The 27,426-nt window shown below is 41.1% G+C and overlaps 1 protein-coding gene across 1 annotated transcript; it reads right to left on the bottom strand.

The window, feature by feature from the left end:
- Positions 1–183: 183 nt before the first annotated feature.
- On the bottom strand, positions 184–25,114 carry gypc (glycophorin C (Gerbich blood group)). Its single transcript, XM_018735550.2, has 5 exons — positions 24,943–25,114; positions 21,950–22,149; positions 3,342–3,401; positions 1,814–1,843; positions 184–1,093 (listed from the first exon to the last, which is right to left on the bottom strand). The coding sequence occupies exons 2-5, from the start codon at positions 22,035–22,037 to the stop codon at positions 897–899; spliced, it is 375 nt and encodes a 124-aa protein (XP_018591066.1). The 5' UTR covers positions 22,038–22,149; positions 24,943–25,114; the 3' UTR covers positions 184–896.
- Positions 25,115–27,426: the final 2,312 nt, after the last annotated feature.

Below are 27,426 nucleotides of genomic sequence, written 5' to 3'. Positions count from 1 at the left end.
AATGGGAATAGGCAGGTCCTGGACATATCGGACAGGGTTTCAAATGCAAAGAATCATGGAAGATGCAGCATCTGTTGTTCTTCTGTATGTTGGTTGAGATATCAGGCCCCAGTGGCAGTTGTAGTTTCCCCATATGGGTTGTCATTGTATCCACTGAGACACAAGGAGAATAGGTGTTGTTTTCCTTCTCAAGTGATTGAGGTTATACTTCTTTTATATTTGCATTTATTTTAGCAAAACAGCGCTGGGATTGACTACACAGCAAGGAAAAAACCTGAGGTGATACGTTATTTGGTTTAAGTGCAGTGTATTTTGGTGTGCAGGAATATATAAGTATACGGGTAGCTACTGCATATAGCACTAAGACTGGGATACAAGTGTAGTGTTCAGACCTGCAGAAAATGAGTACAGCAGGCATTTCGAAAGTACATGGATGTGCCTTTGGTCCCTCTTCAGAGCTTGGGGTCCTTGTCTTGATAGACATTGTCTCAAAGGCCATTCAGCAGCCCTACTATCCAAAGACTTTGGTGATGTCAGAAGGGATTTGGTGAAGTAAATCTGCATCATGGACAGCGATTTCCAGCACTGGCGTAAGAAATAGAAGCGGTTGCTGAGCTAGTTGAGAAGATTGTTAGAGAGATGGGAGTATAGGGCAGGGTCAGTGTCATGGTGGTGTCACATGCTCTGTGTCTTTCTGGCTAAGCTGGTGTCAGGTACTTCATTCTCAAGCTTCATTTAAGAAGACACAGAAAAAGACCTTTTTGCGATGGCTTCTCAGTATCAATCAATGGCCAATCTGTAGGATATTTATAATTTTTTTTTACAGGCTGAAGTCTGTCCCCAGCAAGCTGTAGACTGAACTCCAGGCTTGGTAACGAATGCAGATGAAGTGCTCCTCAGATGAAGTATTCCTTCTTGCTGTCATCCACGGCCTCCCGGAGGGCAGGGTCTCCTCTAAGTGCGGCGTCAGCCGTCTCTGCGTGCTCCGTGCCCTTAGCCTCATTAGTGTGGTACGAGCCCTTGTGGCGGTACATGTAGCGCAGCAGCACAGCGGCCAGTATGAGCAGTACCAGTATGATGGCGATGACAACCCCTGCAGAGAAGAGCCAAACCACTGGGCACACCTGTAATCTAGTGTCTTGCAGCATTAGACCTGCATTGTTCACATTGAAGTATGTCATGTGAGAACTAATACTGACAACACACACATGCAGAACGAACTGTTAATATTTAATTTCAATTGTAGGTTTTATGATTCAAAGCATTGCAGGTCTGGACAGTTTACATTTTTCTTTCTAGGAATCAGTCAATACAGTTAAGTTGTCTAAAGTAGTTAGTCCCTTTTTTTTTCCCAACTCCTCTGCTTCTCTGCCCTTAATAGAAACTAAGCATGTTCAGAATGAGTTTGACATGAAAGCACCTGTTGATGGTGCATGTTTTAAAAATAACTTTTTACCTCTTGGTATCATCAAAGGTCATTTTATGGATATTTTTTCTGCACAGCATGAGAAATTTTTGCCTTTTGTTTGATTGAGTTATAATTGTCTTTCACTGGAGCATTTAACATGAGTTAGAGACCCTATTATGTTTGTAGAGAATTGCCACTGTTGTCTCTGTTGTGACTGACTTTTGAAAGAAAAGCTTGAAAAGAGACATCATGGGATTGAGACTGAGATAGATGCAATTCGTAAGGTACAACTTTGCACCTTGCTGTCCCATCAACCTCTGGGGGTGGGGATGTTAATTTCCTAAGGTGTCATGGATTCCACCATTGGTTGTTGGCTATTTTTTGGTGAAACAAGGCTTCACTCACCTGCCAGGATGCCATTGTACCACCCATAATCTGAATGGAGAGCAGGAGGGAGGATTGGTGTTCCAGGAAAAAAGAGAACACAGTGAACCACCATCAACCAGTTGTGATGGCCTTCAAAGGCCTTACACACTGCATATTTAACAAAAGCATTAGTTCCTTTTATTGTAATAGGAGCACTGTGTTGGAAGTTAATAAAACAAAAAAATGGCTTTGCTTTCCATTCATCAGCAGACGATGGGGTGCCTCTGGAATACCTCACGGGGAAGGCCACTTAGATCCCCATCTCACCTCATCTGTCTCTTCTTGATGTAGAAGAGACCTTGGGCTTCCCTGATCACTGAACTCTTATTACTACTATTCTCAGTCCAAAACTTATGTGGCTGTGGGATGACAGGAAAAGCAATGAAGACAGCAAGCATCTTTTTGGAGGCAGACTTTCTGCTGACATACCCTAGCCTCATTAAATAACTCTTCTTCTCTACAAAATATAACTGTAACTGCCTCATTTGCTCATCTCCTTTTGTCCCTTTCTTTCTCTCGCTGAAAAAATGCATGGTACCATGTTACTATGGTGATTTTAACTCTTTAGTGTTTCAAAAAACTGCACATCGAAAATGTTGATCTTTCTTTGAGATATGAAAAACACTGAATGAGGGCTAGGGAACTGAGGCTGTGTTGTTTGGGCTGGAAAGGGATGTGTTTCATCCCAGTTTCCTTCCTGAAATAGGGACAGCTGGCAGTGTAGTGGTTAGAGCTACTATCTTTGGCTCTAAAGGTCACATGTTTGCTCCTTACCTCCAGCTGTAGTACTCTTGAACAAGCTACTTACCCTAAAGTGCTCCACTAAAATTATCCAGCAGTGTAAATGGGTAAATAATTGTAACCTTACCACTGAAAGTTGATTTGAGAAAAGTGTTAGGTAAATAGAAAGTGTGAATGAATAACTCTTGTCACGTGACAGACTGGTTACATGTCATGTTTGAAAAATAGTTGTACCGAGGTGGACCTGTAATTTAGGGTATTAAAAACGTATAGTTTTAGTACAGAGACTGTTAGGAGATGCCTGTATGTTGAATGATAATGCACACTTTAAAGGGACCGTTAACAGCACATGGGAGAGATTCATAACCATTTGAATAACTAAATTCTCTATATTGTGCTGAAAGTACTTAACTTTTTTCTGCAGACATTTTAAATAACAAAAAAACAAATTAAAGCAAGTCAAAGTGGTACATGTAATGCATAAAGTAGCAGTCAAAAGCATGAGTAGAACTGGACACCCTGGGCAATACTTACATGAGAAGAACTAGATAGAAGTAAGTGAGTGAAAACAAAGCAGCCCAAGAGTGTCCAACATCTTTGGGGACTGCTGCAGAAGGGCTGTACAATATATTGGTTCACTTCCTGCTTAAACTTTTCAATGAAATACCCTGTGAAATAACTAATTTCGAGCAAGTGCACTCAAACCTTTCTCCTATACTGTATGTATCTATGGATTGTACCGTATCTATATTAAACGCCTACTCACCAGATCTGGGGGCATCAGTTGGAACTGCTGAAGGAATGAAGTAATCCTCCCTAGAAGAAGCTGGATAACACATTGGGGCAGATATTCAAAAATCTTTCTGCAACGTTGCGCATTTATAAAAACTGTTAATTTCAATAATCAGTACTCAATAACTCTCAATTGCAACATTCAGTTTTAATAATCTCATTCCTCACAAAAACTCATACTGAAATTAAATGGAGTATCTATGATATTTTGGAATAGGTGCAATGTGTTTCATGTATTTATTTACTGCTGGGTAAAATGACCTTTGCTATTTTTGAGGGACCTTTGGGAACTGTAAACATCAGCAAATACACTGTGGTCAATGGAAGTGGAGATGAACACACATGGCTCATTACGCCAAGAAAAACAAACATTGGCCACCAAGCATCTGGGCTGCAGTGTGTCTAATCTGTATTGTCCTGCACACAGCATGATAATTACGCATCACTTTTCATATATTTAGTCCAGTGGTTTTACTTTTTTGGATACAAATATAGTTGGGGTTTGTAATAGAGACATGCCACTTTGGTTCACATAAAGCTACATTCAGCCCTAAATGCACCAATTATAAAGATTTTGGGTTGCTGCATCTAACCATCTCTCCTAAGCTTGAGCCTAAGCCTAAGCCTAAACCTAACTTTACCCCTAAATTCACACTGATCTATCATCAGTTCTAAATGCACCAGTTATCAGGTTATTTATTAATCCATTTTAAATATAACACATGTTGCTTTGAATTCTGCTTGAAATTGTGTCTCAGACAGCTTGAAGGACCATTTTCAGGTTTTTTTCTGGTCTATTGTTCATAGCAATTGTATCGAAATAGCAATTCTGTAAGAAAATATTCCTCAGTACAGCCACCGCCATCTCCCATTTTCCTTACAGCAAAAGAAAGCACAAATAGCTTGTTAAAACATGTGTAATCTCTTTATAAGGTCATTGTACACAGACAAGCTCTGCCAAACTAATCTTTTTTCCTGTGTTGTTACTGGTGTGAAATAACCAGAAGCCAGCTGCAATAAGGTTATTTTAATTAAGTAGAGGTAACTGCTGACTAAAAGTAAGAAGGCATTAGTAGAGCTCACTTGGTTCTGGCTGCAGTAATAACAATCACACATCACACACACATTGTCTGAAACCACTCGTCGCGGGGTCATGGCGAGCCGGAGCCTAACCCAGCAACACAGGGTGCAAGGCTGGAGGGGGAGCGGACACACCCAGGACGGGACGTTAGTCCATCGCAAGGCACCCCAAGTGGGACCCAAACCCCAGATCCACCAGAGAGCAGGCCCTGGCCAAACCAGCTGCGCCACTGCGCCTCCGCTAGTAATAATAATAATAATAATAATATATATATATATATATCTGTAGGGGGCATTACATTAGGAAAAAGAGACATAGCTGCAGACGTGTGATTAAATACAGTTAGTTTCCTTCACCATATGCACAAACTTTCCTTATAATGCTTTCCTTATTGTAGTTTTATTATATAACAAATGTTATATTTTACAACTCAGAGAAGTGTTCATAAACTGAAAGTAATCAGAAGAATCAAAATTGTGTTAATTATTTGTCCTGAGGGGTATTGTCCTGGGGGGGGGGGGGTTGTCCTACACTCATGTGTAGAAGCCATGTACATCACAGAAATCCATTTCAAACAATTTGCTGCCAGAAACACAATTCAGACTCTCCACGAAAATAGTACATTTTTGAGGTATGTTTGTACTGATTTGTATGAGTTGTACTTAATTGCAGTGGTGTCCTCTGTTCATTTCTTGCATCTAGGATCATGGTGTAAATAAATAAAATGGCCGTGCTTAACTGCGGATAAAATTCTCCGTTCATCGTCCCTTGCACAGGCTTGCAGCATCTCCCAAAGACGGACATCTGTCATTTATTATTTAACAGAAGAGGGCTGCTTAAGTTGCCATCTGGAATAGCAGAAATAGCATTTCCTTTAAACATCTTATCAAAATCTCCTGCTTGACGTACAGTTATAGACAGCCATACAGCATTTCCTCTCCTGCCTTTTTACACACACAAAAACATTCTATCGACATTAAAACTTGACAGAGGTGCGATATGCCATATGAGGTTAGTTGTGATTTGAGCTGGGGTAATTTTAAAAATACTTTAAACTAATACACACACACACACACACACACACACACACATTTTCAGAACCGCTTGTCCCTTACGGGGTCACGGGGAACCGGAGCCTACCCGGCAACACAGGGCGTAAGGCCGGAGGGGGAAGGGGACACACCCAGGACGGGACGCCAGTCCGTCGCAAGGCACCCCAAGCGGGACTCGAACCCCAGACCCACCGAAGAGCAGGACTGCGGTCCAACCCACTGCGCCACCGCATCCCCACTTTAAACTAATAAATATATAATTTATGATTCCAGATTAGCAAATTCCAAAATTTATCCTGTTTACGCATTCTTAAAGTGTACAGTATTTGCAAATGTAATTTCATTCATTGTAATATCTGGGTATATGACAGGAGATTGTAGTGCTAATAAGGCAGTATTAACAAAATGTTAGTCTGAAACCTGTAACTGCATGGTCTTGATAAAAAATCAGTAATAAAGGGAAATTTTCTCAGTTATTGATTTCAGTCCCTCATAAATTATTAATTTGTTTGCATAACACCTTATACAAACTGCCACAGTTGACAATGATGCAATGAGCCCCATGTGAAGCAGTAGAACTGTAACCGGAGGCATACTAGTTGAAAGGTGTTCCTTGTTGAGCTCCTGTGTTCCTGCAGCGTTCCTGCATTTCTGGTTGGAACCCGGAGCTTTCCGATGGCTGGAACTTTGACCTCATCAATGCCTTTCCTCGCCGAAAAACTGACATCAAAAAGATTCCATTAAAAAGTCACCACCGTGGCTGAGTACTTTATATCTGCTGACAATTGCATTTGCTGATTTTGTTCAGAAGGTGAAAAAATATTAACACATTTTTCTCTTTCGTTTTGTACACCTGAACTTTTGCTTGAAATGCAATTGGTTTCATTACTTTTTCAAATTTCCTCTATTATTTATGCACATGTGCTTTGGGTAGTGATTCCTTTTGCATTACAGGTACTAGAAAATTCTATTATACTTGCTTTCATTTCAAAGACAGCAAAAAAACACTTTTTTTATTTATCATTTATTTATCAGGAAGGGTATTTCAGGTTGCATCCATGATTTAGTGCTTAAACTATGAAGGGTATTACGAGAGGTATTATGTATGAAATTATATTGGCAAAATTCTTAACAGCGGATGTCATAGAAGATTTCCCTCTCAGCGGAGGTTAGAGGTCTCTAAAACAAGCCCAGGAACTGAGATTTCCAAATGCCAGAATCCTGGATTTAATTTAACCTAAGGCCTACTTTCTGTTGTGCAGCAGAAGGCCTTGTGAAATGAATTGTGTGTGTGTTTCATGTGTAACTCTTAGACTGGAGCTAAGATTAGAAGTTTAGAAAACCTCCAATCTCAAGGTAAGAAAGCATGGGATCCACCCTTTCCTCTTCATGTTGCCATTACCAAGCTTGCTGAGGAGAATGGTTCTAGGATGACTTGGTAAATGTAATTTCTGTTCTGTTCCACAGAGGCAGTGGGAGGAATGGCCGTGCAATGAGGTCATTCTGTCACCCGGCCCAGTTTGGTGTTAATGAGGTGCAGATGAATCTCCATGGAGGGAGGTTGTGATGTCACAGCTGGGATCCCATGCGGAAAGCCATTAGATGATCGGAACTACTTCTGAAGAAATGGAAGTAAACCTTTGCAGACAGAAAAAGGACATTTCCATGAAATCAGCGTTGGCTTGTTTTATCTGTGTTTATGTGGAAAATTACCGACGAGTGATGTGATGACGTGAAGGATGGCTTTGGGGAGCAGATTTGTCAGATGTAAACAAAATGCATGAAGGAAACTTGGGACTTCACCTTTTGTTATATTTTCTAACACTAGCACTTTTCCACTGAAGATACTGTAGCACTGTACTTTCCCTAGAAAAAAAAGCCGTTTTACCACTATCTTCATTTCTGAGTCATCTTCACCATATGAGCATTGTTAGAAATCTGATGGATGAGCAGTCTGTTACACCTACTCAGTTTCACAGTATTAGGATGGCTTGTCATCTCCGAAAACCTGCATTACACAAGAACTCAATACAAACACTTAAGTCACAAAAAATAGTGTGACTACCAGATGATTTTGGTACTAATCCTCCCTTTTGTGTGGCTAACACTGGCTATGAAACGGCACACGGCATAATAAATCTTATGTGATTCTTTGGAACATATTACGTAAGCAATCAGAAATATTCACAAATGCGAAAAGCATAGGGCGGAACCTATACTTCTGCATTTATTCGTAATTAATTTAATCTGAAGCTCCTTACATTTAGCTGACATGTTTCTTCAAAGCAACTTACATCGTTGAACTACCTACAACTATTTACCTATTTGTACAGCTGAACACTTTTAGGCAAGTATCTTGTGCAAGTGTACTACAGCAAGAGGTGGCCCTCAAACCTGTGACCTTGGGGTCCAAAGCCAGTAAGCGCTAACCATTGAGCTAGCAGGTCCATCTGAGCACTGTTGCTGGACCTCCCTTTCAGATGAACCCCTTCTTTGGATAGGTCACTCAGGAGCCCACTGACCTTGACGGAAAAAGCTCCAGGCTGGTTAAGGACACAGCTTAAGCCAGACATAGGTGTCCACGTGGGAATCCCAAATGAGCTGGTGTCACCTGTGTGACCGAGACCATGTGCTCATCAACCCCATTTGCACCCCAGCAGAGACAGTGCCGAGATCCGGTCAGCTGCCAGTGACCACAAGCCTAACTCCTGGGGCCCTGGTTCCAGTTATGGCGATAAATCACACCTTTTTCCAGTAGGTAGACTCAAGTGTGAGAGAAAACACACTCAAACTCAGCTGTGTGAAGAGGCCATGGACAAATCAGTGCTTCAATCAGGATAATTACCTGTGTCAAGATCATGCAAATGACGACCTCATTTACAGTAGGTGGGTGTGATGTGGGTGTGAGCTCTGCATGAGCAGTAATTAAATTCTGTTTGTGAGAGCAGGAAGCTATTTCAGTGCAGCATGCTTCGCTGGGAGTGTGTGGGTTTCACTGACAGAAGGGGGATTTTTTTCTTTCTTTATTATGTGACTGCCACTTTCTAAGCTATGTCATCAACGTTTGCAATACGGATAATTATCTTACTTAAGGTGTTGCTGAACTGCATGATACGATACATCTGGAAGTTCTTTATGTGTCAGTCAACATTTTAAAAAATACATAATACGAGATCAGCATAGCACAGCTGTAAAAAGAATGTTTTTGGCAGGATCGTATTTTTATATCTGCTAATCTTTTTTTTTTTTTTTTTTTCAAATATTGAAACGTTTTTCATATCCGGTAATAATTAAAGCTATCATTTTTCCCCCCAAAACTTGAAGTACCTCAGCAAAATTTCCTTTCACTATTCAGGGCAGTGAATTTGGTGCACAACCTCTCAGCGTAGCCTGGTTTTCAGAGCTCGAGACATGATAAAGTGTAAGATTCTATCAGAAAATTGCCCTTTGATGGTAAACTGGTTGGATGGCAAATTGTTTTCTCAGAACTCTCAGAATTTAAGAATTCAGAATTTAAAGTCTGCCTTGATGGTCAGATGTTGAGGCCTGTCCCCTTCCTCCATGACACACCTTTAGGTTCTTCCGCTCAAGTTTCCAGAAACTAATACCATAACCCTTACCAAGGTACCATTTTTGTGAGATCATAGGGCTGGTCAGCGGTTCATTAGGATGCAAGAAACAGCACTGGAGCCTCCATTTCAGAGTACCTGAATATTGATGTAGAGCTCTGGTTTATTTCCTCTTCTATTAGTCCCCCATTACTGGGACCCTAACCTGGTTTTTGAGAACAGACAATGGATGGATGGAGGTTTCAGTGGATCTACATTAAGGACTAGGAAGTATATCTCAAAGTCTGATTCTGCTTCATTTTATTTACTTTTGTGCCTTTCATCATTGTGCTAGAAGCCTTTGGACCTCGAGTTCAGTTTGCACATTCAGTCGATCTGTTAATCACAGCCGCTGCTCCTGTATTGTATGTAAATGTAACAAACGAGGTTTACTTGAGTCACATGTCTGCAGGTATGTCTCTTTCTCTTGTTGTAATGCATAAATTGTACTTTTGCTGAGATGTACGTCGCTTTGGACAAAAGCGTCTGCTAAATGAATAAATGTAAATGTAATATAAATGTAATCAGTTAAATCATCCAAGAGGTATTCCATCCACGTTAATTTGTTAATCATTCATACAGAATTTTTCTCTTATTTCGTAAGAGATATCAAATGTAAATGTATCACAATATCAATCTACGATAGCTGTACCTAGACAATTACTAACTTATTTTAAGGATAAAGATGTATAAATACTGTAGAAATGTACACTACTTTAGATTTCACATACTGTGTGAAAACAAGGCGTGAAAATGTAAGGTTTGTCTTGGTGAAATATCCCGGCCATATCCAGAGACACATTATGATATGTTCAGGTGGGGGTGGCAGGAACCCAGTTATCCGATATCTTCCTTGGTAAAGCAAAACAACGTGAGACAAAAAAGATCTGGAACAAGCATGTCCTCTATAACAGAAAGAAAGTCTGCTTTCAATTATCAAGTGAGTTGTGACCTGTAACAACATGTGCAGTTCCTCTCTGTTTTGTCCCTAAAGCCATTACACAAGATATTAAACATTTGGCTTCACTCTTGTTTTTCTTCTTCTCTTTGGCAATAAGAGCTTCTTCTCTTCGCCTCACTCTCTTTCACAGATAATCTCATCAGAAAAGTGACAAATACAAGAACTCAAGTTCTAACATTAAACTTGACAAAGTGGTGTAATAATTCTCATGCAAACTGTGAAAGGGAAGTAACACTGATGGGTAAGCCGTGAAAGAGCCCGTCTACGAGAGCAAGGCTATGGCACCTATGTTAAAATGGGATTAGGAGCGTTTAAGAAAACATGTCATTTCACCTAATGGAGGTCAGCACAGTTTCTCCTTGGTCTGCAATGAATGAATTTGCTGATGATTTCCCAGTAATTAGCATGACTCCCTGGGTCACTCCCATAGCTCCCGAGGATGTGATACAGAGCTGTTCAGAGCTGTTGGGGGAACTGTGAATTCGAAGGAGTGTCTTTCCCAGGAGCAGCTGCCCTGTGTGCATGACAGCCTCTTATATTCCCTCGATCATTAAAGGCGGAGGTAGGAAAAAAAAGTGCAAACCTAATTTGCAAAATGTCCTGGGTTAGGCTAACACATATCTAACTACAGAGCCATATAAGGGCTTTTTTTAGTTCTTTATATGCTTGATCATAGGACTTAGAAAACTTTGAAAAGAAGTTTGGAATTCAGACCCATGGAAAATCATGGTACACTCCCACATTTTGTTCTACACTTTAAACCCTAGCTATTCTAATTGTGGGAGATCACGACGATCAGAGCGATTAGCCAGGAAACCACAATATCAGTGGTCAAACATGTTCTTCATAGCACAGGAAATTCTTTGTAAACAGCCAGCTGACAGCTGTAAAACAAGCACACTATGGTGGGTAAGAGACTTTATTCACGTTAGTCAGCAGAACAAAGTGAGACTGAAGACTGTACATTTATTTCTGCCTGGAGGCATTTTTGTCAGTTTTCATCTATTATGCATTAGTTAATGTATCCATTGAAGCTGATGTTCTGATTAATTATTGATGGTGTAAGATCCACCCAGTTGTGGTTTCACCAAATTAGTATTAAACACACCAGGTGTGTTTATTACCAGGTGTAATGTTGGACTGTATTTGATAGACCTAAGTCTCAACCATGGACAGGTTCGATTGGCACAGCAAGTTTGCCATTCCCAATATAAGCATGGCTGAAATCATGACCCAAGGGTGACGAAAGAGCCTTACTTTGGGAACCGTTTCTGGTCCTTCCAGTGTTTGCAGGACTATTTGAGAAATGTGTTAAAATTTCAGGGCTGCAGTAAGAATTGAGATAAAAGGGCAACTTCATTTATTCCACATTTGGGCTTTTTTTGACACATAATGGGTATGGGTTGACACCTCAGAATGATTTTGCCGGTACATTCCATTTTTATTATTTTGTATTTTCTGTGAAATATGCTCATATCCACAATTAATGTTACAGCTGTCAGGCAAAATTCGGATTGTAGCATCTGGTTGTTTTCTTCCTTTGTGCTTTCTGTTCTTATATTTCCTCTGTTTTTGACTTTTTGAAATGTTGATGACATTTTCTTTCAGCACCATTTCTTGGAGCCAGAAAATAACATAACTATAGATGTTTTTCATACAGAAGTGGCTTATTTGGATTTTTACAAGTCTTTTCCATTCCTTCCGAAACCTTTGTGTACTGCTTTAACTCACGACCTTAAAATATATGCTAATGCTTACAATTTAACTGGCTGATTAAATTTCTTTAGGAACCAACAATTATTTTTTAAATCAGTTGAATGTCACTTTTGGGTATTGCACCTTTAAGCTAGTAGAGCTACCCTTCCTTTAGCATGCAGATGGATTTCAGTGGTTTGCCGTTGTAGGCTCATGTGCAGCTGTTGTAATTATTCTGTTGTTGACGGATGTTTTGTGGCGTTAAACACATTTTAGACGAACAAACAATGAATTATTGTTGAAGAGTGACAATAGAGAAGTCTACAAACCAGGCTTCTGATGATGGCATTCACTGGCTTTGACATTTATGCATATGTGGGTGTGTTTCTCACTGAAATATACTCACTATTTATTCATTTTTCTGATACTTTTCTTCAGAGTGACTTACAATGTTTGGTAAATACAGAGTACTAACTTAGCTGCCCCTATTCAGCCATTTATACAGCTGTATAATTTTTCACTGGAACAATTCAAAAGTAGTACCTTACTCCTTGATGCTGTTACCCTGTTGCAAGAGTGGGAATTCAAACCCATGGACTTTGTTTACAAGGTGAGGGCTCGAAATACTACACTAACGATACTAACCAATACAGTAATTGCTGAACGAACGTCAAGGGCAAATCCTTTGGCCAGAAGCTATGGAGTCATCTTTTCTGAAGTGGGGTGTTCTTTCCACCAAGGCTGCACAAGCCATTGTGTACTTACCGGTATATTAAAATACCACATGTGAGAGTCAGTGTTCATAAAGGAACTGAGATGATGTCGTAGAAATTTTAATGCTATAGTTAAAGCAATGTCTTTGTCTGGTTGTGTGCAATTTGGTGGCCATCTGTCATGTCGCACAGCTCTGTCTATGAGGCCTGGAAGCTGTCTTTGAAGGCGGACGAGCCCTTCATCTGCCATGCCACAGCCTGAATTGTCCCCACATCCGAGCCCAAGACAGAACTTTTCTTTCCATTTAACCTCTTCTCAATTCACCAAGGATACAGAGCACCTACTGAGATGACCTCTCTTCAGATTGATACTGCTTTGTCATTATGATGCCAGTTGTGAATCGAAAGTATCATATCAGAAGAATCCTTGTCAAAGTCTCTGTGACGCTGGTCCAAGCATTTATCGTCTTTGGTGGCGTTGATTTTTATTTCTTTTTCATAATTTCCTGCTCTCAGCATAAAATATGTATTGTGATGCCAAGGGGATCGTGGGAAATTACTTTGTGAAAATTTTAGTACTAATTTGCTTAAGATTCGGAATTATTATTTCTTTCTTTTGCTATATGAATTCCAAGATATGTTCTGAACTGAACACCTGCAAACGAAAACCTGAAAAACTTCTTACTTTCCCTGACACACATAAACTATGAGCATGCATATGAACAGCCATACCCTTTGTGATAAGTTCATCTATGCTTTATTACTTTCTGGATCATTTATAATTAGTGTTTCTTTCACATTGCTGTAGAATCCTATTCTTGATATCCCTGTGATCATGATTAAATGTACAATGGATTATCAACCTTACCGAAATCCTGAACTCCGGAACAAATGGAGGGACTGTTCAATGAATACTTACAAAAATCCCATAATTTCCTTTTCCCACCAGATGTATCTGAAGTGAGCAAACATTTATATTTACATTTATTCATTTAGCAGACGCTTTTCTACAAAGTGACGTACATCTCATAGAAAATACAATGTTTACATTACATGTCAGTCATGGGATATTATTTTGAAGATGCTTTATAAGCCCTTTTGGGTTGGATGTGTTCTTATGAAATTGTTTTTTAGTGACTACACAGAAAGCAAGTGCCTGTCCCTAGCAACCATGGAGTCCTCAGGTAAACCAACCCATCTTTTTGATAAAGTTATACATTTTGCCTAGCACAGCCTGGTCATTACCATTCTGAAAGAACAAGCAGTCTTTTAAAAATTACTAGCAAATACATGCCCTGCAGTATTTTTATTCACCAGCATTTCCTCTGTCTATGGAATAATTTTCCAGTTCCTGTGGATCTTCAACAATGTCTCACAACTTGTCTCTTCATCGGATTTATTAACTAATTTTTCACTGTTAGCAATCGTGATGTCCTGATCTAAAGCATGAGTCTCGTATAACTTTGGTTTAAAATGATAAATGTTATCTGGTTGACATTTCAGCACGTACTACAGTTTTGCTAAGCTTTAGCTTTATCACATCTATTCACATAACAACGGTCATGAAAGTTGCATATCAGTCTCCTAAAACATCATACCCTAATCTCATAGTCTTTTCTGTTCTTTACTATATCCACTTTACATTATTCTTCCCACGGCTACATACTAATCTTTGTTATTCTCCCTACCTAACCCTAAGTTTCCTCTTCCCATTACAATATTGCACCACAGCAAATACAGTTTGACAGACTGTGACTACATTTCTGTGAAAGTGTTTGTCTTAATAAATTGGCTACAGTTCTAGGAGGGTGTTTTGGCAGATTTTGTTTGTAAATTAATAGTCATGCTTGCTTAGACAAGAATAAAGTGAGGCATTACACCTTTCAGCGGCCTTGTCACTTTAATGTAGATGACTTCCGACAGTTTGCCCATGTAGATCTATGTGAGGATGGAAATACCACGGTTTTAATCAGTGCATTGTTGATGGAGATACTGAGGTGCAAACATTTCTTTTTGGACAGGTGAGCTGCGAAACTTGCATTAGGTTGTGTTCATTCCCACCATCCCTGCAATCTGCCACTAGAGTTTCTTCGTGCATGGAACTAAAATGCTGCCATACTGCTGACAGAAAGAGTCTATGTGAAAAGATAACTAGCTTGAAGTTTCCTCTAACCCCTTGGTGACAGATGATTCAATGGTCTGTGCCTTTGAAACTGTGGTAACGAAGGGGTAAAAATGATCAGTGTTTTTCTCTGGGGGAAGTGCGAGGGTTTAAGGTGAGGAAGGGAGCTGCTTTGTGAAGTCCCTGCAACCCTGCAGCCCAAGTATGATGAGTGATGATTTGGGCAGGAGGTCAGATTGAAATCTCAAGGGGCACTACAGGCAATTCACCTCCAGGGCTTTCTCTGTGTAGTGGTCCTTGAATTATTCCGCATGGGGAAAAATTCATCCCACACATGACAATTTCACCAACTTATGGATTCATATTTCCTTTAACAGCCTGTTAAGTACAGCTACTACTTGGCAACCAGAGCACAGAGCAGAGGGTACTGCATTAGTTAAGAACACGAACACGTAATCTGCCAGTTCAAGTACCAGGAGGGGTACTACAATAGCAAGGTACTCAGCCTAAACTTCATCAGTAAAAACATCCGAAGTAAATGAAAGAAATAATAACGGAATATTATCGAAATCCTAGGGCTCAACATCAATAACAGGAGCAGACTTTAGTACTGAAAGTCCCCTTAAGTTCTGTCATATAATAAATTGCTATCTAACTAACTGCTGTGCCATAATAAAATACCAGCTCCAAAAGAGAATCATCAAAGACACATTGATCTTATGACCTGAATTGTGATTATGGAGTAATCACAATTAATATCTTGATTGCAATAAATTATAATTTTTATTTTAGGTCACAAATGTGTAAAATAATGAGTAACTGCAAGTTCAAAGCTCCTCTGTGCAACAGAGAGAAACATGTAGTATGTAAAACGTTGAAAAGTTCATCAAGTAGGAAAAAAAAAAATCTGCTCTGCTGCTACACTGTTCTCCCATGCACAAATTCCAAACATACAACAATTTGAAAAGTTGAATGGCACTTGATTATGAAGATGTTCTTAAAATAAAATCACATCAAAATGGAGAAGATTCCTTTTCGAAATTCATAACCACTGACTTCTCTCCTCCACAGCAAAGGTTCAAATAAATGCAATCATAAAAACAATTCATAAAACACATAGAAATTATTTTAGGCTTGAAGTCATTTGTAAAAAGAGAAAACATTTCCCAGTTCCAGGTCACTGCACTATAGACATGGGGCAGACCCTACATCTAACAACTGCACTTAGATTTTTTAGCTAATGGAGCAGATTTTGGCACATACAGTATTTAATTTTTTTGACTGAGGATGTTTATTTGTATATGGCAATAATATGACGTGCTTTTCTCTTCTTGCACACATACTCTCACTTATCCACAGCACGTGCACACACACACACACACACACACACACACACACACATACACACACACACACGCACACACACAAAAGCTTATGAACGGTGCTGTAAAAGTGTTCAGTGGCATTGTCAGCTAAGAAACATGCTTTGTAGGCAGAGACAAAGTGTCTACCTCTCTTGTGCTCTGTGGGGTGGGGTGTAATGAGGAAACGTGGGGTGTAATGAGAATTTGCAGCTGGCGTAGCTGCAGGTCCAGTGACCTGCTCTGACACAACATCATGGTTCCTTTATGTGGTTAACAGTGATTTAGCAGTTCACTCCCCCACCGTAGTGCCATAAACTCCCCGTGGTACTACCTGCTAAGCTGGCAGGCATCTCATACAGGTTGCTAAGTGAATCCACTCACTTGACTGATGTGTGGGAAGAACCTAATACTGCCACTGGAACTTCTAATGCCGTAGTTCTGCTTCAGTATATAAGAAAAAGGCTGGACAGTTTTACAATGAGCCAGAAAGCAGCATATCATTATCATGGTGGCACTGTCTTCCATTAGTGGGATCCTAGCTTTGCTGGGCAGGACAGGTGGACCAGTGAGAGTAACACATTCCCCCTCCACACGTATATTGCTGTAAAGACAAATCCTGGGTGGCCTGTTCCTCATTCTCCAACGCCTCCCTCGGACTGTCTAGAGTTCATACCTGTTGGAAGCTTAGTTCCTATCCACTTAAAGACAATAAGAAAGACTGTATTCCTTTTCTGGTTGATCTTGAGTGTGTCTCACCAGGCTACCGACTGGAGCTGGATGGACTCATTAATAAGTGCAACATACTGAGACTGACTGTATGGTTCAAGGCCTGACAGCACTATGTCTCAAGCTGCCAGCTTTCCTCTCCTGTACAGAACCACCCAGCCGCTTTTTTTTCAAGACTGCAGCGGAAAAGGTGGTGCCACTGGTAATTACACTGAAAGAAGGTATGAGAGATAGAGTGGCACTCTGTGAAACACCTACATCTGCATAGATAACAGCTGGGAGCTGATCTTCAAGTGTGCCACAAATGTGTTAAAGTATCGTTTTATTAGGTGCGGATGAGAAATCAACATGCCAGTCAGGCGGATTCAAGAGTGGGGGCAAAACCCGAGTTCCACTGAGACAGGCTTTATCACCCAAGCTTGCTTGCAAGGCTGGAGGGCTTCATGTCCTGCGCTTGGCTGGAGGGGGCTGATAAGGCAGTCCGCCCTTTAATCTGCAGGTCCACCGTCTCATATCCCCATTTCTAGAGCCCAAACAAGCACATGTGGCCTTACTCTGACCTGGCTGGGCCAGGGTTTCAGTCTCACCCACCAAGAGGAATTGTAAACTCTGCTTTATTTCTTTCTGCAAAATTTTTTTCTGATCAACTTTTTCTAATAAACTTCCCTCCACCACTGGGACCATACACACTTTACAATGTCTGTCTTCACACCTCCCCCCCATCCGTTTTCGCGCGGTCCAGCAGTCTGGGGTCATGCTGAGGTGAGGAGAAGCTGTGGAAGAGACAGTCTGCAAAATTGCCGATGGACCCCGACAATCACCTCTCCCTGGAAGTGCTGAGTGAGCTAAAGTGAACATGCTCGTCACCTCCTCCAAGAAATGACAAGTGGTAAAAAGGGAGAAGCAGTAAAAAGTCCTTTCTCATAACCCCTGGAAATACGCAGCTTATCAAACTATACTGCTCAAAATGAATCCTGAAGAGAAGAAGGACTGAGAGTTGGAAGCTGCTGACATATTGAAGAAATTACCAGGTTCTCCATAAACAGAAGAACTGCACATCAAGTGAATATTGATGTTCTCCATTCTTTTAGCAAGGATGTAATAACTTGCATAGAAAATTAACGCCTGGTTTATGGTAACAGTGCAGAATCAATGGCCAGCACGTTCATCACCCCAGCATTGCAGTAGGTAGCAGAATATTTTTCGGCTCAGCGCCCCAAGGTTGAAATCTCCCGTCCTTCTATAATAGCCCCAAGCAACGGATTCACCCCGAATTGCTCCAGTAAAAATTACCCCGTGGTACAAACGGATAAGTCATTTTAAGTATTGTAAAACTGTAAGTTACTTTGAAGGAAACACACACACACATAATGACTGAAGCCACTTGTCCCGGGGACAACACAGGGCGCTAGGCTAGAGGGGGGGGGGACACACCCAAGACTGGACACCAGTCTGTCACAGGGCACCCCAAGTGGGACACAAACCCCAGACCCGCTCGAGAGCTGGCACCGGTTAAACCCGCTGCACCACCACACTCCCCATACCACAAAGAAAAGCAACAACTAAAGAAGGGTAATTGTACAATGTAAAACAAAGTACACTGACCATTCAGATTCATCCAGTGCTCTAGACTGTTCCAAAAGGACTGAACCCGATGAACAACACATGCTGCACTGCGCAATATTTATTTGATAACTGGTGCAGGCTACATTCGCCCTGCTTCAGCCACAAATGTCATCCACATAATTCATTCTGCAAAACTTGGAAAATATACGTCTTGCTTCCCATTGCAAAAAAGTCTTACAGCTCACAGTCCTTCCCTCCGCAGCTGAGCTGCAGTCGTGTGTAGGAAATGTTTACTGCTGCATTGCAATGTAATAACACAATGAATATGCTGTCATAATCATTAACAGACTCGGAGGAATGGGAAGAAATTAACGTAACTAGCCTATGTTAAAAATAAATGACTATTGTTGCATTTTGTTGGAAATATCAGTGAAGAGGCAATAACCTAATAGAAAAAAGGTATATGATGAAGTTAATTTGTACACTACTAGTTTAAAGCTGGAGTAATATGGGATGATAGACTGTTTTAGTGTTATAGAATTGTTGCTGAAAATGACAGGACAACTTTAGGTGTGCAGTGTTATTAAATGTGCAGATGAATTTGCAGTAATACATTAAGCACTGGTGTTTCGCAATTTCAAAAGTCAATTATTCTCAAATAAGCCACGTTTTTTTTTTTTTTTTCCCTTCTGTGTTAAGTACATAATGCAGAAGTAGTTTTCCGAAGAACAGAATAAGAGCACCTAGGACCACATAGAAACATTCATGCTCATGTCAACAGAGATTCTCCTGACTTTGGTGGAGAACAAGGGGGCAGAGACCAGTGATCTACTGAGGGGACATGTTGTGTTTCAGTATGACAAAGGTTTCATTTGTCAAGACTTTCCTAAGAAAGTTATATTGTGAGTGAAGACCCCACATGCAATTTCAAGTTATTGTTTTCAGAAATCAAAATGATAAATAACTTAATGATTTTTATCAGTGTTAGTTTTCTTTTTATGCATCTTTTCTTAATTGGCTAGATGGAATACCCTGTTTGGTTGGTGTGTAGTGCCATGACAGCTACATTGGTTACGATGTTTCGCTGTTCAGAGGGGTTATGGGCCGGGCTGCAGCATTCTATTCAGTGATATCCTCTGGACTCATATTTTATTAGTATGCCACAAGGTTGTTTCAAGACAAGGAAAAATCTGCCCACACGCAGTGACTCTTGACAACTGAACGTCCTGCCATATCTCCATAAACAGTCACGTTTATTGAATAGTGATGATACCTGCTCTCAGATGTGCATGGCAGCAGACAAGAGTGTTATTTCAAATATTAACTCCAGTGTCCTGGTGAGATGTGCTACAAATGAATGAACTTGAGTGAACCTGTTGCTTCCACAGGCTGCGTTTTGCAGTAATTTACTTCCAGTCAATGTAAAGACTGCTCCTCAGTTCTGTATTTGTACTTTGGGGCGCTGACATTTGGTTCCTGTGGGCTATTGGGCCCCTATGCTCTGGTTACACCCATCCAGCTGTCCGGTCAGGCACAAGCTCCCAGCTGTCAGAGTTGACTGCTTTTCCTCTGTCACACCCAACAACGTGACGTAATTAGAGCCATTTTCTCTCCCATCTGCCATGTGTCTGTCTGTGCATTTCTCTATATTCATGCATATCCATTGTCTATAAAATCACAGATACTACTGAAAATTTGGTCATCGGTGCTTCTGCACAGATCTGTGATTTACACATGTTGCTATACATATGCTGTGCAGGCTTCACTCAGCAGCATGGCAGGCAATTTGAATCCCAACTCCTCCTGTAGTGCCCCGGATCAAGGTATCCTGAACTGTCTGAAACGCATCACTTTTGGACCCACTTCTCTTCTGATGCCCTCTGGTCTCCATAAACTTGCACAACATACTCCATAACAAAAGAAATTGTACCGCACCAATTCTGTATGCAGCTACTTATGTATTCTGTTTTGGTGGTGGTATTTGGCTAATTGGTTGTATAGGTGGTCTCCAATTAACGATGGTTTGACTTATGATTTTTTCGACTTTACTATGGTGAGCTGACAATAGACATTCGGTATAAACCGTACTTCGAATTTTGACTTTTTCCCAGAAAAGCAATACGCGGTGCAGTACTTTCTCGCGATGCTGGGCAGCGGCAGGGATCCGCATCTCCCAGTCTTTCACGCAAAGGTGTGTATTAAGTGTATTAATTGCATTTTTGACAGAAACGCGGAACGTAACCCCGTCGTAAATCGGGGACCAACTGTACTTTGAAAATTGCACGTCGATATCTCTGTCCCTCCGTCTGTTGGTGAAAAGCGCTTTGTTTTCCCTGAGTTCTCTCTTGCTTTGGAGACAAACATCTGCTAAACTAATGAATGTAAATCAAAAAAAAAAAATATCACCTTAAGTATTTGTAAAGCAAACAGGGAGTGTGGTGGTGCAGTGGGTTGGACTGGGTCCTGCTCTCCAGTGGGTCTGGGGTTCGAGTCCCGCTTGGGGTGCCTTGCGATGGACTGGCGTCCCATCCTGGGTGTGTGCCCCTCCCCCTCTGGCCTTATGCCCTGTGTTGCCAGGTAGACTCCGGTTCCCCGCAACCCCGTAGGGGACAAGCAGTTTAGAAAATGTGTGTGTGTGTATTTGTAAAGTGATGCTGGAGAAAGGAGTCAGAGCAATACATGCCCATGGCAGGACACTACAGTAAGCTCAGATACCTCTTGCAATGCTGCTTGCACCACAGGAAGCCTTTGTCCCTCTTCTGCTCTGTTTGGTGAAAGCGAAAAATATTCCCCATGTGCTCCAGCGTATGCAACGAGGTCTTCCGATGTGTCCTACCATCCCTGGGTTGTCTTTGCTCTGGCCCTAGGAAGCAGGGGCTGTAGAAAAGCTCCCTGTATTTATAAGCCCCTGCCTCTCTGCACTCCTGCAACGTTTTCGCCAGCTTGTATCCCAGGCTTCAGTATGTCCTGCTGACGCTGGCATTTCATCCCACACTCCTGAGGCTCTCATCTATGGCCTCTTATGTGACAACAATATTTTGTGACAGGCATCTGAGTGAGCGTCATCGCCCATGCTTCTGAAAGCAAGAGCAACGATAAGAAGAAAAATATGATCTAAATGTAATCATAATCTTATATTGCAGAGCTTGGGAGTCAGAAAAAAAGGATTACAAGGGAATATTATATTCAGCTGAAATACAGATTCAGTGTTTGAAATCAGGTTATGTTCTGGAGACAGGTATCTTACAGCGAAAGGAGATCTGGCTCACAGTTCATTGCAGAGATGCAGTATGTTGTGCCCTTTGTACGAGGGTGTTGGAAAATATCCCCATTTTTAAAAATCTGGTCAAAGGCAAATTACTGCAGCTCCTTTTTGACTCCTCCGTGTAAATAGCTGCACTTTTCCGAGCACCAACAACATTAACTGCTACTTGTCACCTGGGTTTACCACGGTAACTCTAGAGAGGTGAAGGGTAGAACTTTGTTTTTGCACCACCCCCAGCCAACAACCCACCCCTCCCCTTGAACCCCCGCTCTTCCTGTTTAACTTGCGAGGGGAAGGGGAGGTACTCTACACTGCAGTCAGCACTTCTAAATGTCACCGCTTATGATCTGCGTTCTAGGTTCTGTGCAACGCAGCTCGGCTCAGACTATCCGAAAGGGAGAGGGGAATTGTGGGTAGCGGCAGACTCACAGCTGGTAGTGAATTGTGGCAGGCTTTCTGTGCTGCTTATGAGCTCCTGAGTCGGTGAGGGAGATCGTGTTGGGTAGACTGTGCTCATGGCTATGTCTTCAGTGCGCCGCCACTGGGATCTGGGGGAGCGGGAGGGTGCGCAGGGCAAGAGGAGGTGGGGTTCAAACACGAAGGACCCCCTCAGCTGTGGTTTCAGATCTCTAAAGCCAACGGAGAGAAAAAGGAAACAGCTCGTGTGTCATGACATTCCTCCCAAAGTCACCCACAGCAGAGTAGGAGCCCCAGTACATGACAGCGAGCAGGGGCTCACAGTGCTGTAGGGCGTACATTTAAAGTAAGGTCATCTCTGAATGAATTTTACGTAATTCTTTACACTAATTTTTCTAAGCGAACATTAAGAGAAATAAACAGTGCTCATGGAAAAGGGTAGTTTTTAATTTTTCGGAAATTCAGCACTATGAAAAGGTGGTTTAAAGACTTTGTGTCTATATACTATATGCAGATTTTGCATCTGACGCAAAAATTATACATATCACTATATATCATTATGTATATTATATACTATATACATGCATATAGAAATAGGCAGATGATATAGACAATATACAGGTGGTCCCCGACTGTCACGCAGAGGTGTGTATTAGGTGTATTAAATGCATTTTTGACTTACAATAATTTTGATTTACGATGGGTTTCGTGGAATGTAACCCCATCGTATGTCAGGGATCACCTGTACAGTATATATATATACATATATACAGTAATATTTTACACATAAAATACTTGTATATATGTACTACACCCATACATACATATATAAATGTATAAATAGCTTAAGGAACATGCATTTCGGGAGAAGCATGGCATCAAAAGGAACACTTTATCTGTACATTACACTTGATGCTCCTCCCACCTCCATGCTGCCTCTCAATGATTGACTCGATTCTTCTTATCACAAAACCCCTTGACAGCTGGGAGCATTGAACGATCTAGTCTTAATTCTCAAATAACACGGCAAAAACAAAACAAATACGGTAATAAAAACAGGGCTTAGCTCAGGGCATACAAACAAGAGTAGTTCTTCTCCGTCTTGGTTTTTGTGTAGGCTGTTTTGTTTTGTTGCAGATGAGTTGTTAATTGATTATGACTGAGCTGTTAGTGGAACCAAGCTGAAAACTGAAGCAACATAATATTACACATCTTAAAAGAAGGCTGTATACACTAGTTTTGTGAAGCCAAGTCTGCGTAACAAGATTGTTGCAGGTTTGCCAGTAATATGTTGCATTCCTTTCATGTCTCTGAAAACTAAAGCAAAACAGAATGTATTACTATTGAGCCTCATTTGTTCAAATCAATTCTTATTTAGAAAAGACAATCCCTGAACTTAATTTATGGCAATATAAGAATGACGAAGGACGCAACTGTAACAGCTATTTAACTGAAACCGTTTTATAATTAAAATCATTGGAGAATATTAACTCAGACTCATTTTCACAAAATGAATGAAGTCTTCAGCAAATACGTTCAATTTTTGGAAATGTGAAATGCATTTAATGAGCTCGATAAAGCACAATCAGTTAAGGAACAGGTTGTAACATAAACCAGCAGAGAGGAGAATGTGAGTGCGAGGATTTAGAGCCACTACCAAAGGTAACTCTGGGATGCGATGCATATGGTGGAGCTTCACGGGTAACTTGGTTACACTCGAAACCAAAGGGGAGGTAGAAGATAACAAACAATATGCATTTACATAAATTCATTTCGCACATTCCTTTTTTTTAAAAAGCAAAACCATCACACTCTGTTACGCAATATATTATTTATGCAGCTGGATAATTTTACTGGAGCAATTCAGGGTAAACACCTTGTTCAAGGGTACTACAGCTGAAAATGAGACTTGAACCTGCAACCTTTGCCTCCCAAGGCAGCAGCAGCACTACCCACTATGCTAGCAGCTGCCCCATTTACAAACTGTTTATAATAAAGGGTCACTTTTACTGCATAAATTCAGAGTAAGTACCTTAATTAAGGGTAGGATTTCAATTTAGGCCCTTTGAGTCCAAAGTCAGCAGCTCTGACCACATGATAACCTCCCATTCATATCACCTTACAGCTGCAAAATATCTATGTTTACAGAATTTAATTTTTTTTTCACATAATGTATTTTTTGGAGTTTCTTTTAGTGTATGGTTCTGAGTATTGGTACCAGGTGATGTAATACTTTACATGGCAGAACTACATATTACGTGCTCATCCTCAGAATATCAGGACAGTATGACAGTATGCGGTATGTAACCACTACACTCACACCTTGTATGGATAAAAACTTTCTCCTGAATGATTTATTGCCGACTCTCTCTGCTCCAGTCTACAAAAATCTGAAATACATCGTTTCTATTCATGCATTTTTAAAAATAATTTATGAAAAATAATTCATAACATTAGCTCCATGCTGGGTTCTACACAAAAACCAGATATTGGTCACTGCAGCATAAAATTGCGAAACTTTTGTTTTTAATCACTTGTGTACTTTATTTATCCGCCAGAAGTGAACTAACAGACTTCTCTCAGTAATGTATACCCCGGGGGCTTTCTTTCTGTGGAGTACACTTTATTCATCACTGTTGCTTCCCTAGTTCATTAAAGTCTGCCCTGATTTTAACGTGGAGGACTTTGTTTTTTTCACTTCTGTTGCTTGGCAACATAAGACCAGCATGTTAAAAGGATAGACATCTCTGGCCTTTAGAAGTGAAAGCCATGTGTGAAACTTTATGCGAGAGGATCAACTAGAGTAAAACATGCAAACATGGGATGGCATTTTCTGTCCAACCTGAGGCTTGCATGCACCCTACATTTTGCTGAGCATGTGTGAGCTGCCTCCAAGTCCAGTTTTGCTGTATCTCTATGCTTCTACAACGGCAACTGATCTAGAGTCTACGTAAGAAGTTCTACCATATGGGTTCGCCGGTGCCACTAGAAAAAGGAGAACTCACCAAGTTTCCAGAATTGTGCTGCAACAAGTCCGTTTAGCTGTTATAGTGAGTTTACAGCATGACACGAGGAGATGGAGAGTGAAGGAAGCTCTGCTCTGAGCTATGGCAAAGCTCCTGTGCGAGGCCCTCGGCCGTGTGTTTTCATTTTTTTTTTCTCAGTGGGCGTAGTCCAGATCCGCTGCTTGTGAACTTTCCTGTTGATTCACTCTGCTAATTATGCCTTTTGCTTAACCAATCACGTAACTGACCCCGCCCCAGCTATGCAAATGAGCTGCAGCTGCTTTGAGAGGGAGCTTCTGCCAGGGGGGATAGGAGGAGCTCCGGGCACGGAGGAGGAGGAAGAGGGAGGACGTAACAGAGCGCAGGCCCCAGGCCTCGCCAGCAAGAAGTTCATCTTTGGCGCAGATGCAGTTCCACCGTTTCAATGAGGAGAATCTATTTCTGTGAGCGAGACCTTCGGATGATCCGTCTGAACTTCACTCACAAAACTGGAAGGACTCTTTCAAAGAGCTGCTCTATTCTGCCATTCGGGTCCTTCTGTCCTTCGGTGCTGCTTACCAATTTTTCAGCATCAGCTCAGGCAGGATGGCATATTTTACAAAGAACCCCAGGGCAAGGGGATAACTGGTACAGTCTAGCAGTGGGCACACCCTCAAACACAATACAATCGGGCTTTTCCTTTGTTTTGATGATAATCGATGTCCGGAATTAATCAGAGGCCAGCTCTGAGCTGCTGGAGTCACTAATTGAATTAGAGGCTGTTCTCCTTCTCATTCCGCTCTTTAACGGGCCTCTGTCATCTATTGATATTTACTGCCCTCAGTGTTCCCTCTTATTTGCCATCAAATCATTTCGGAGTCAGTGAGCTGCCCTCTCTCATCTTCTTTACCCCCAGGCTCAGAGAAAAATCTCTGTGCAAATTGGAAAATTAGTAACTGGTGTCCATTATCTGATATCTGAAAACAGCAAATTACATTTGCAGCCAAGATGCCTAAAAGACATTATTAAATTATTTCCACTGAGAACATTTTTTGATATGCTTTATTTATAAAGGTATTAGATATGGCAATACGAGGAGAGGTGGTGGAGCTATCTGAAAACACTCAGTATGTGGTGGATTTTGGTTTAATATCAAGACCTCTTCTAAGAACACTGAACCTTTTTATTACTTCGTTTAGCAGACGTTTTTGTCCAAGTGTAGTGTTACTATCAACCAACACACCTTATTCATCAGTGGAACACACTCTCTCTGTCACTCACACACTATGGGTGAACAGCTTGTCTTTGGAGTGTGGGAGGAAACCAGAGCACCCAAAGACTTGCACTGCTACATACACTACTTATAGTGGGTCACTCATCCATACATCAGTGGAACACACACTCTCTCTCTCTGTCACTCACACACTATGGGAGAACCTGGACAGCATGTCTTTGGACTGTGGGAGGAAACCAGGGTACCCAGAAGAAGCCCACACAGACACGGGAAGAATATGCAAACTCCCCACAAACTGGGGGATCGAACACACATCCTCTTGCACCAGCTGGGTGCTCTGAGACAGCAGAGCTACTCCCTGTGGCACTGTGTCCTGTTATAATTCTTTTAGATGGATTAAGTTTTGAATTTAAATAGACTGTTTTTCCTTGCACCATAGGAAAAATATTTTAAGTGGCAAGAATGCTAACTTAATCATAAGAATTAACAACAAATTGTCCCTGACAATATTTTGTTTGTGTGCGTATCAGCATCTCTCTATAGCATATTTACTTCATGTTTTATACCACTTCTCTTCCTGTGTGGAATACCTGGCTCATGATTATTTGTTTAAAGTGCTCTAAGCTTTTTGTTGAAGAAATATTTTTATTCTCTTGGATTAATAACATTTCTGAGAGCCCTGTAAAAGGAAACTATGCATCAGAGAAGGAAGTTTTTTAAGGGAAACTGGGCATATGATGGTTCAGAAAATTAACGTATAACCTTTGAGTTATAGGTTGCAGCTTCTCTAGAGGCCTTGCGGCTGTGCCCTTGGAAAGGAGGTGTAAACTAGGATACTATATGAAGATTCTCAGCTGTATAAAGGAAGAAAACTGCCATTTATTTACTGCTGTCAGTGTTCCCTCACATTTGCCATCAAATAATTTCAGAGTCGGTGAGCTGCCCTCTCTTGCTTTCTGGTGTCCATTATTTGATAGAGTTTACAAGACATTTGCTTCACCCCAATATCTGCAAGACCTGATCCACCTCTTCACCCATAGAAGAATGTCACACTCCTTCACCTCTAGCTGCTTACTCATCATCCACACAAGGGATCTAAAATCTAAAACCTGCTGATTCCCAATCTTGGCCCCTATGCCATAGAATAAACTCCCTCTGGCACTCAGAACTGCTGAATCCCCTAAGCATTCAGGAAGGATTCAGATTCACTTCCCTTCTGAGCTCCTGAAAACTTCAGAAGTTAGTCCTCCACATCTGCTTTTTCTGTGCCC

The sequence above is a fragment of the Scleropages formosus genome, chromosome 21, assembly GCF_900964775.1.
Source record: "Scleropages formosus chromosome 21, fSclFor1.1, whole genome shotgun sequence".
NCBI lineage: Eukaryota > Metazoa > Chordata > Actinopteri > Osteoglossiformes > Osteoglossidae > Scleropages > Scleropages formosus.
The sequence above is the reverse complement of the archived record's forward strand: the minus strand, read 5'-3'. Positions and strand labels throughout refer to the sequence as shown.

Coding starts and splice junctions, on each gene's coding strand:
- gypc (XM_018735550.2), bottom strand. CDS start 22,037: ATGAGCACAGTCTACCCAACACGATCTCCCTCACCGACTCAGGAGCTC. Junction 1,844..3,341: donor AACTGATGCCCCCAGATCTG/GTGAGTAGGCGT, acceptor CTCTCCATTCAG/ATTATGGGTGGTACAATGGC. Junction 1,094..1,813: donor GTACAATGGCATCCTGGCAG/GTGAGTGAAGCC, acceptor TCTTCTCTGCAG/GGGTTGTCATCGCCATCATA.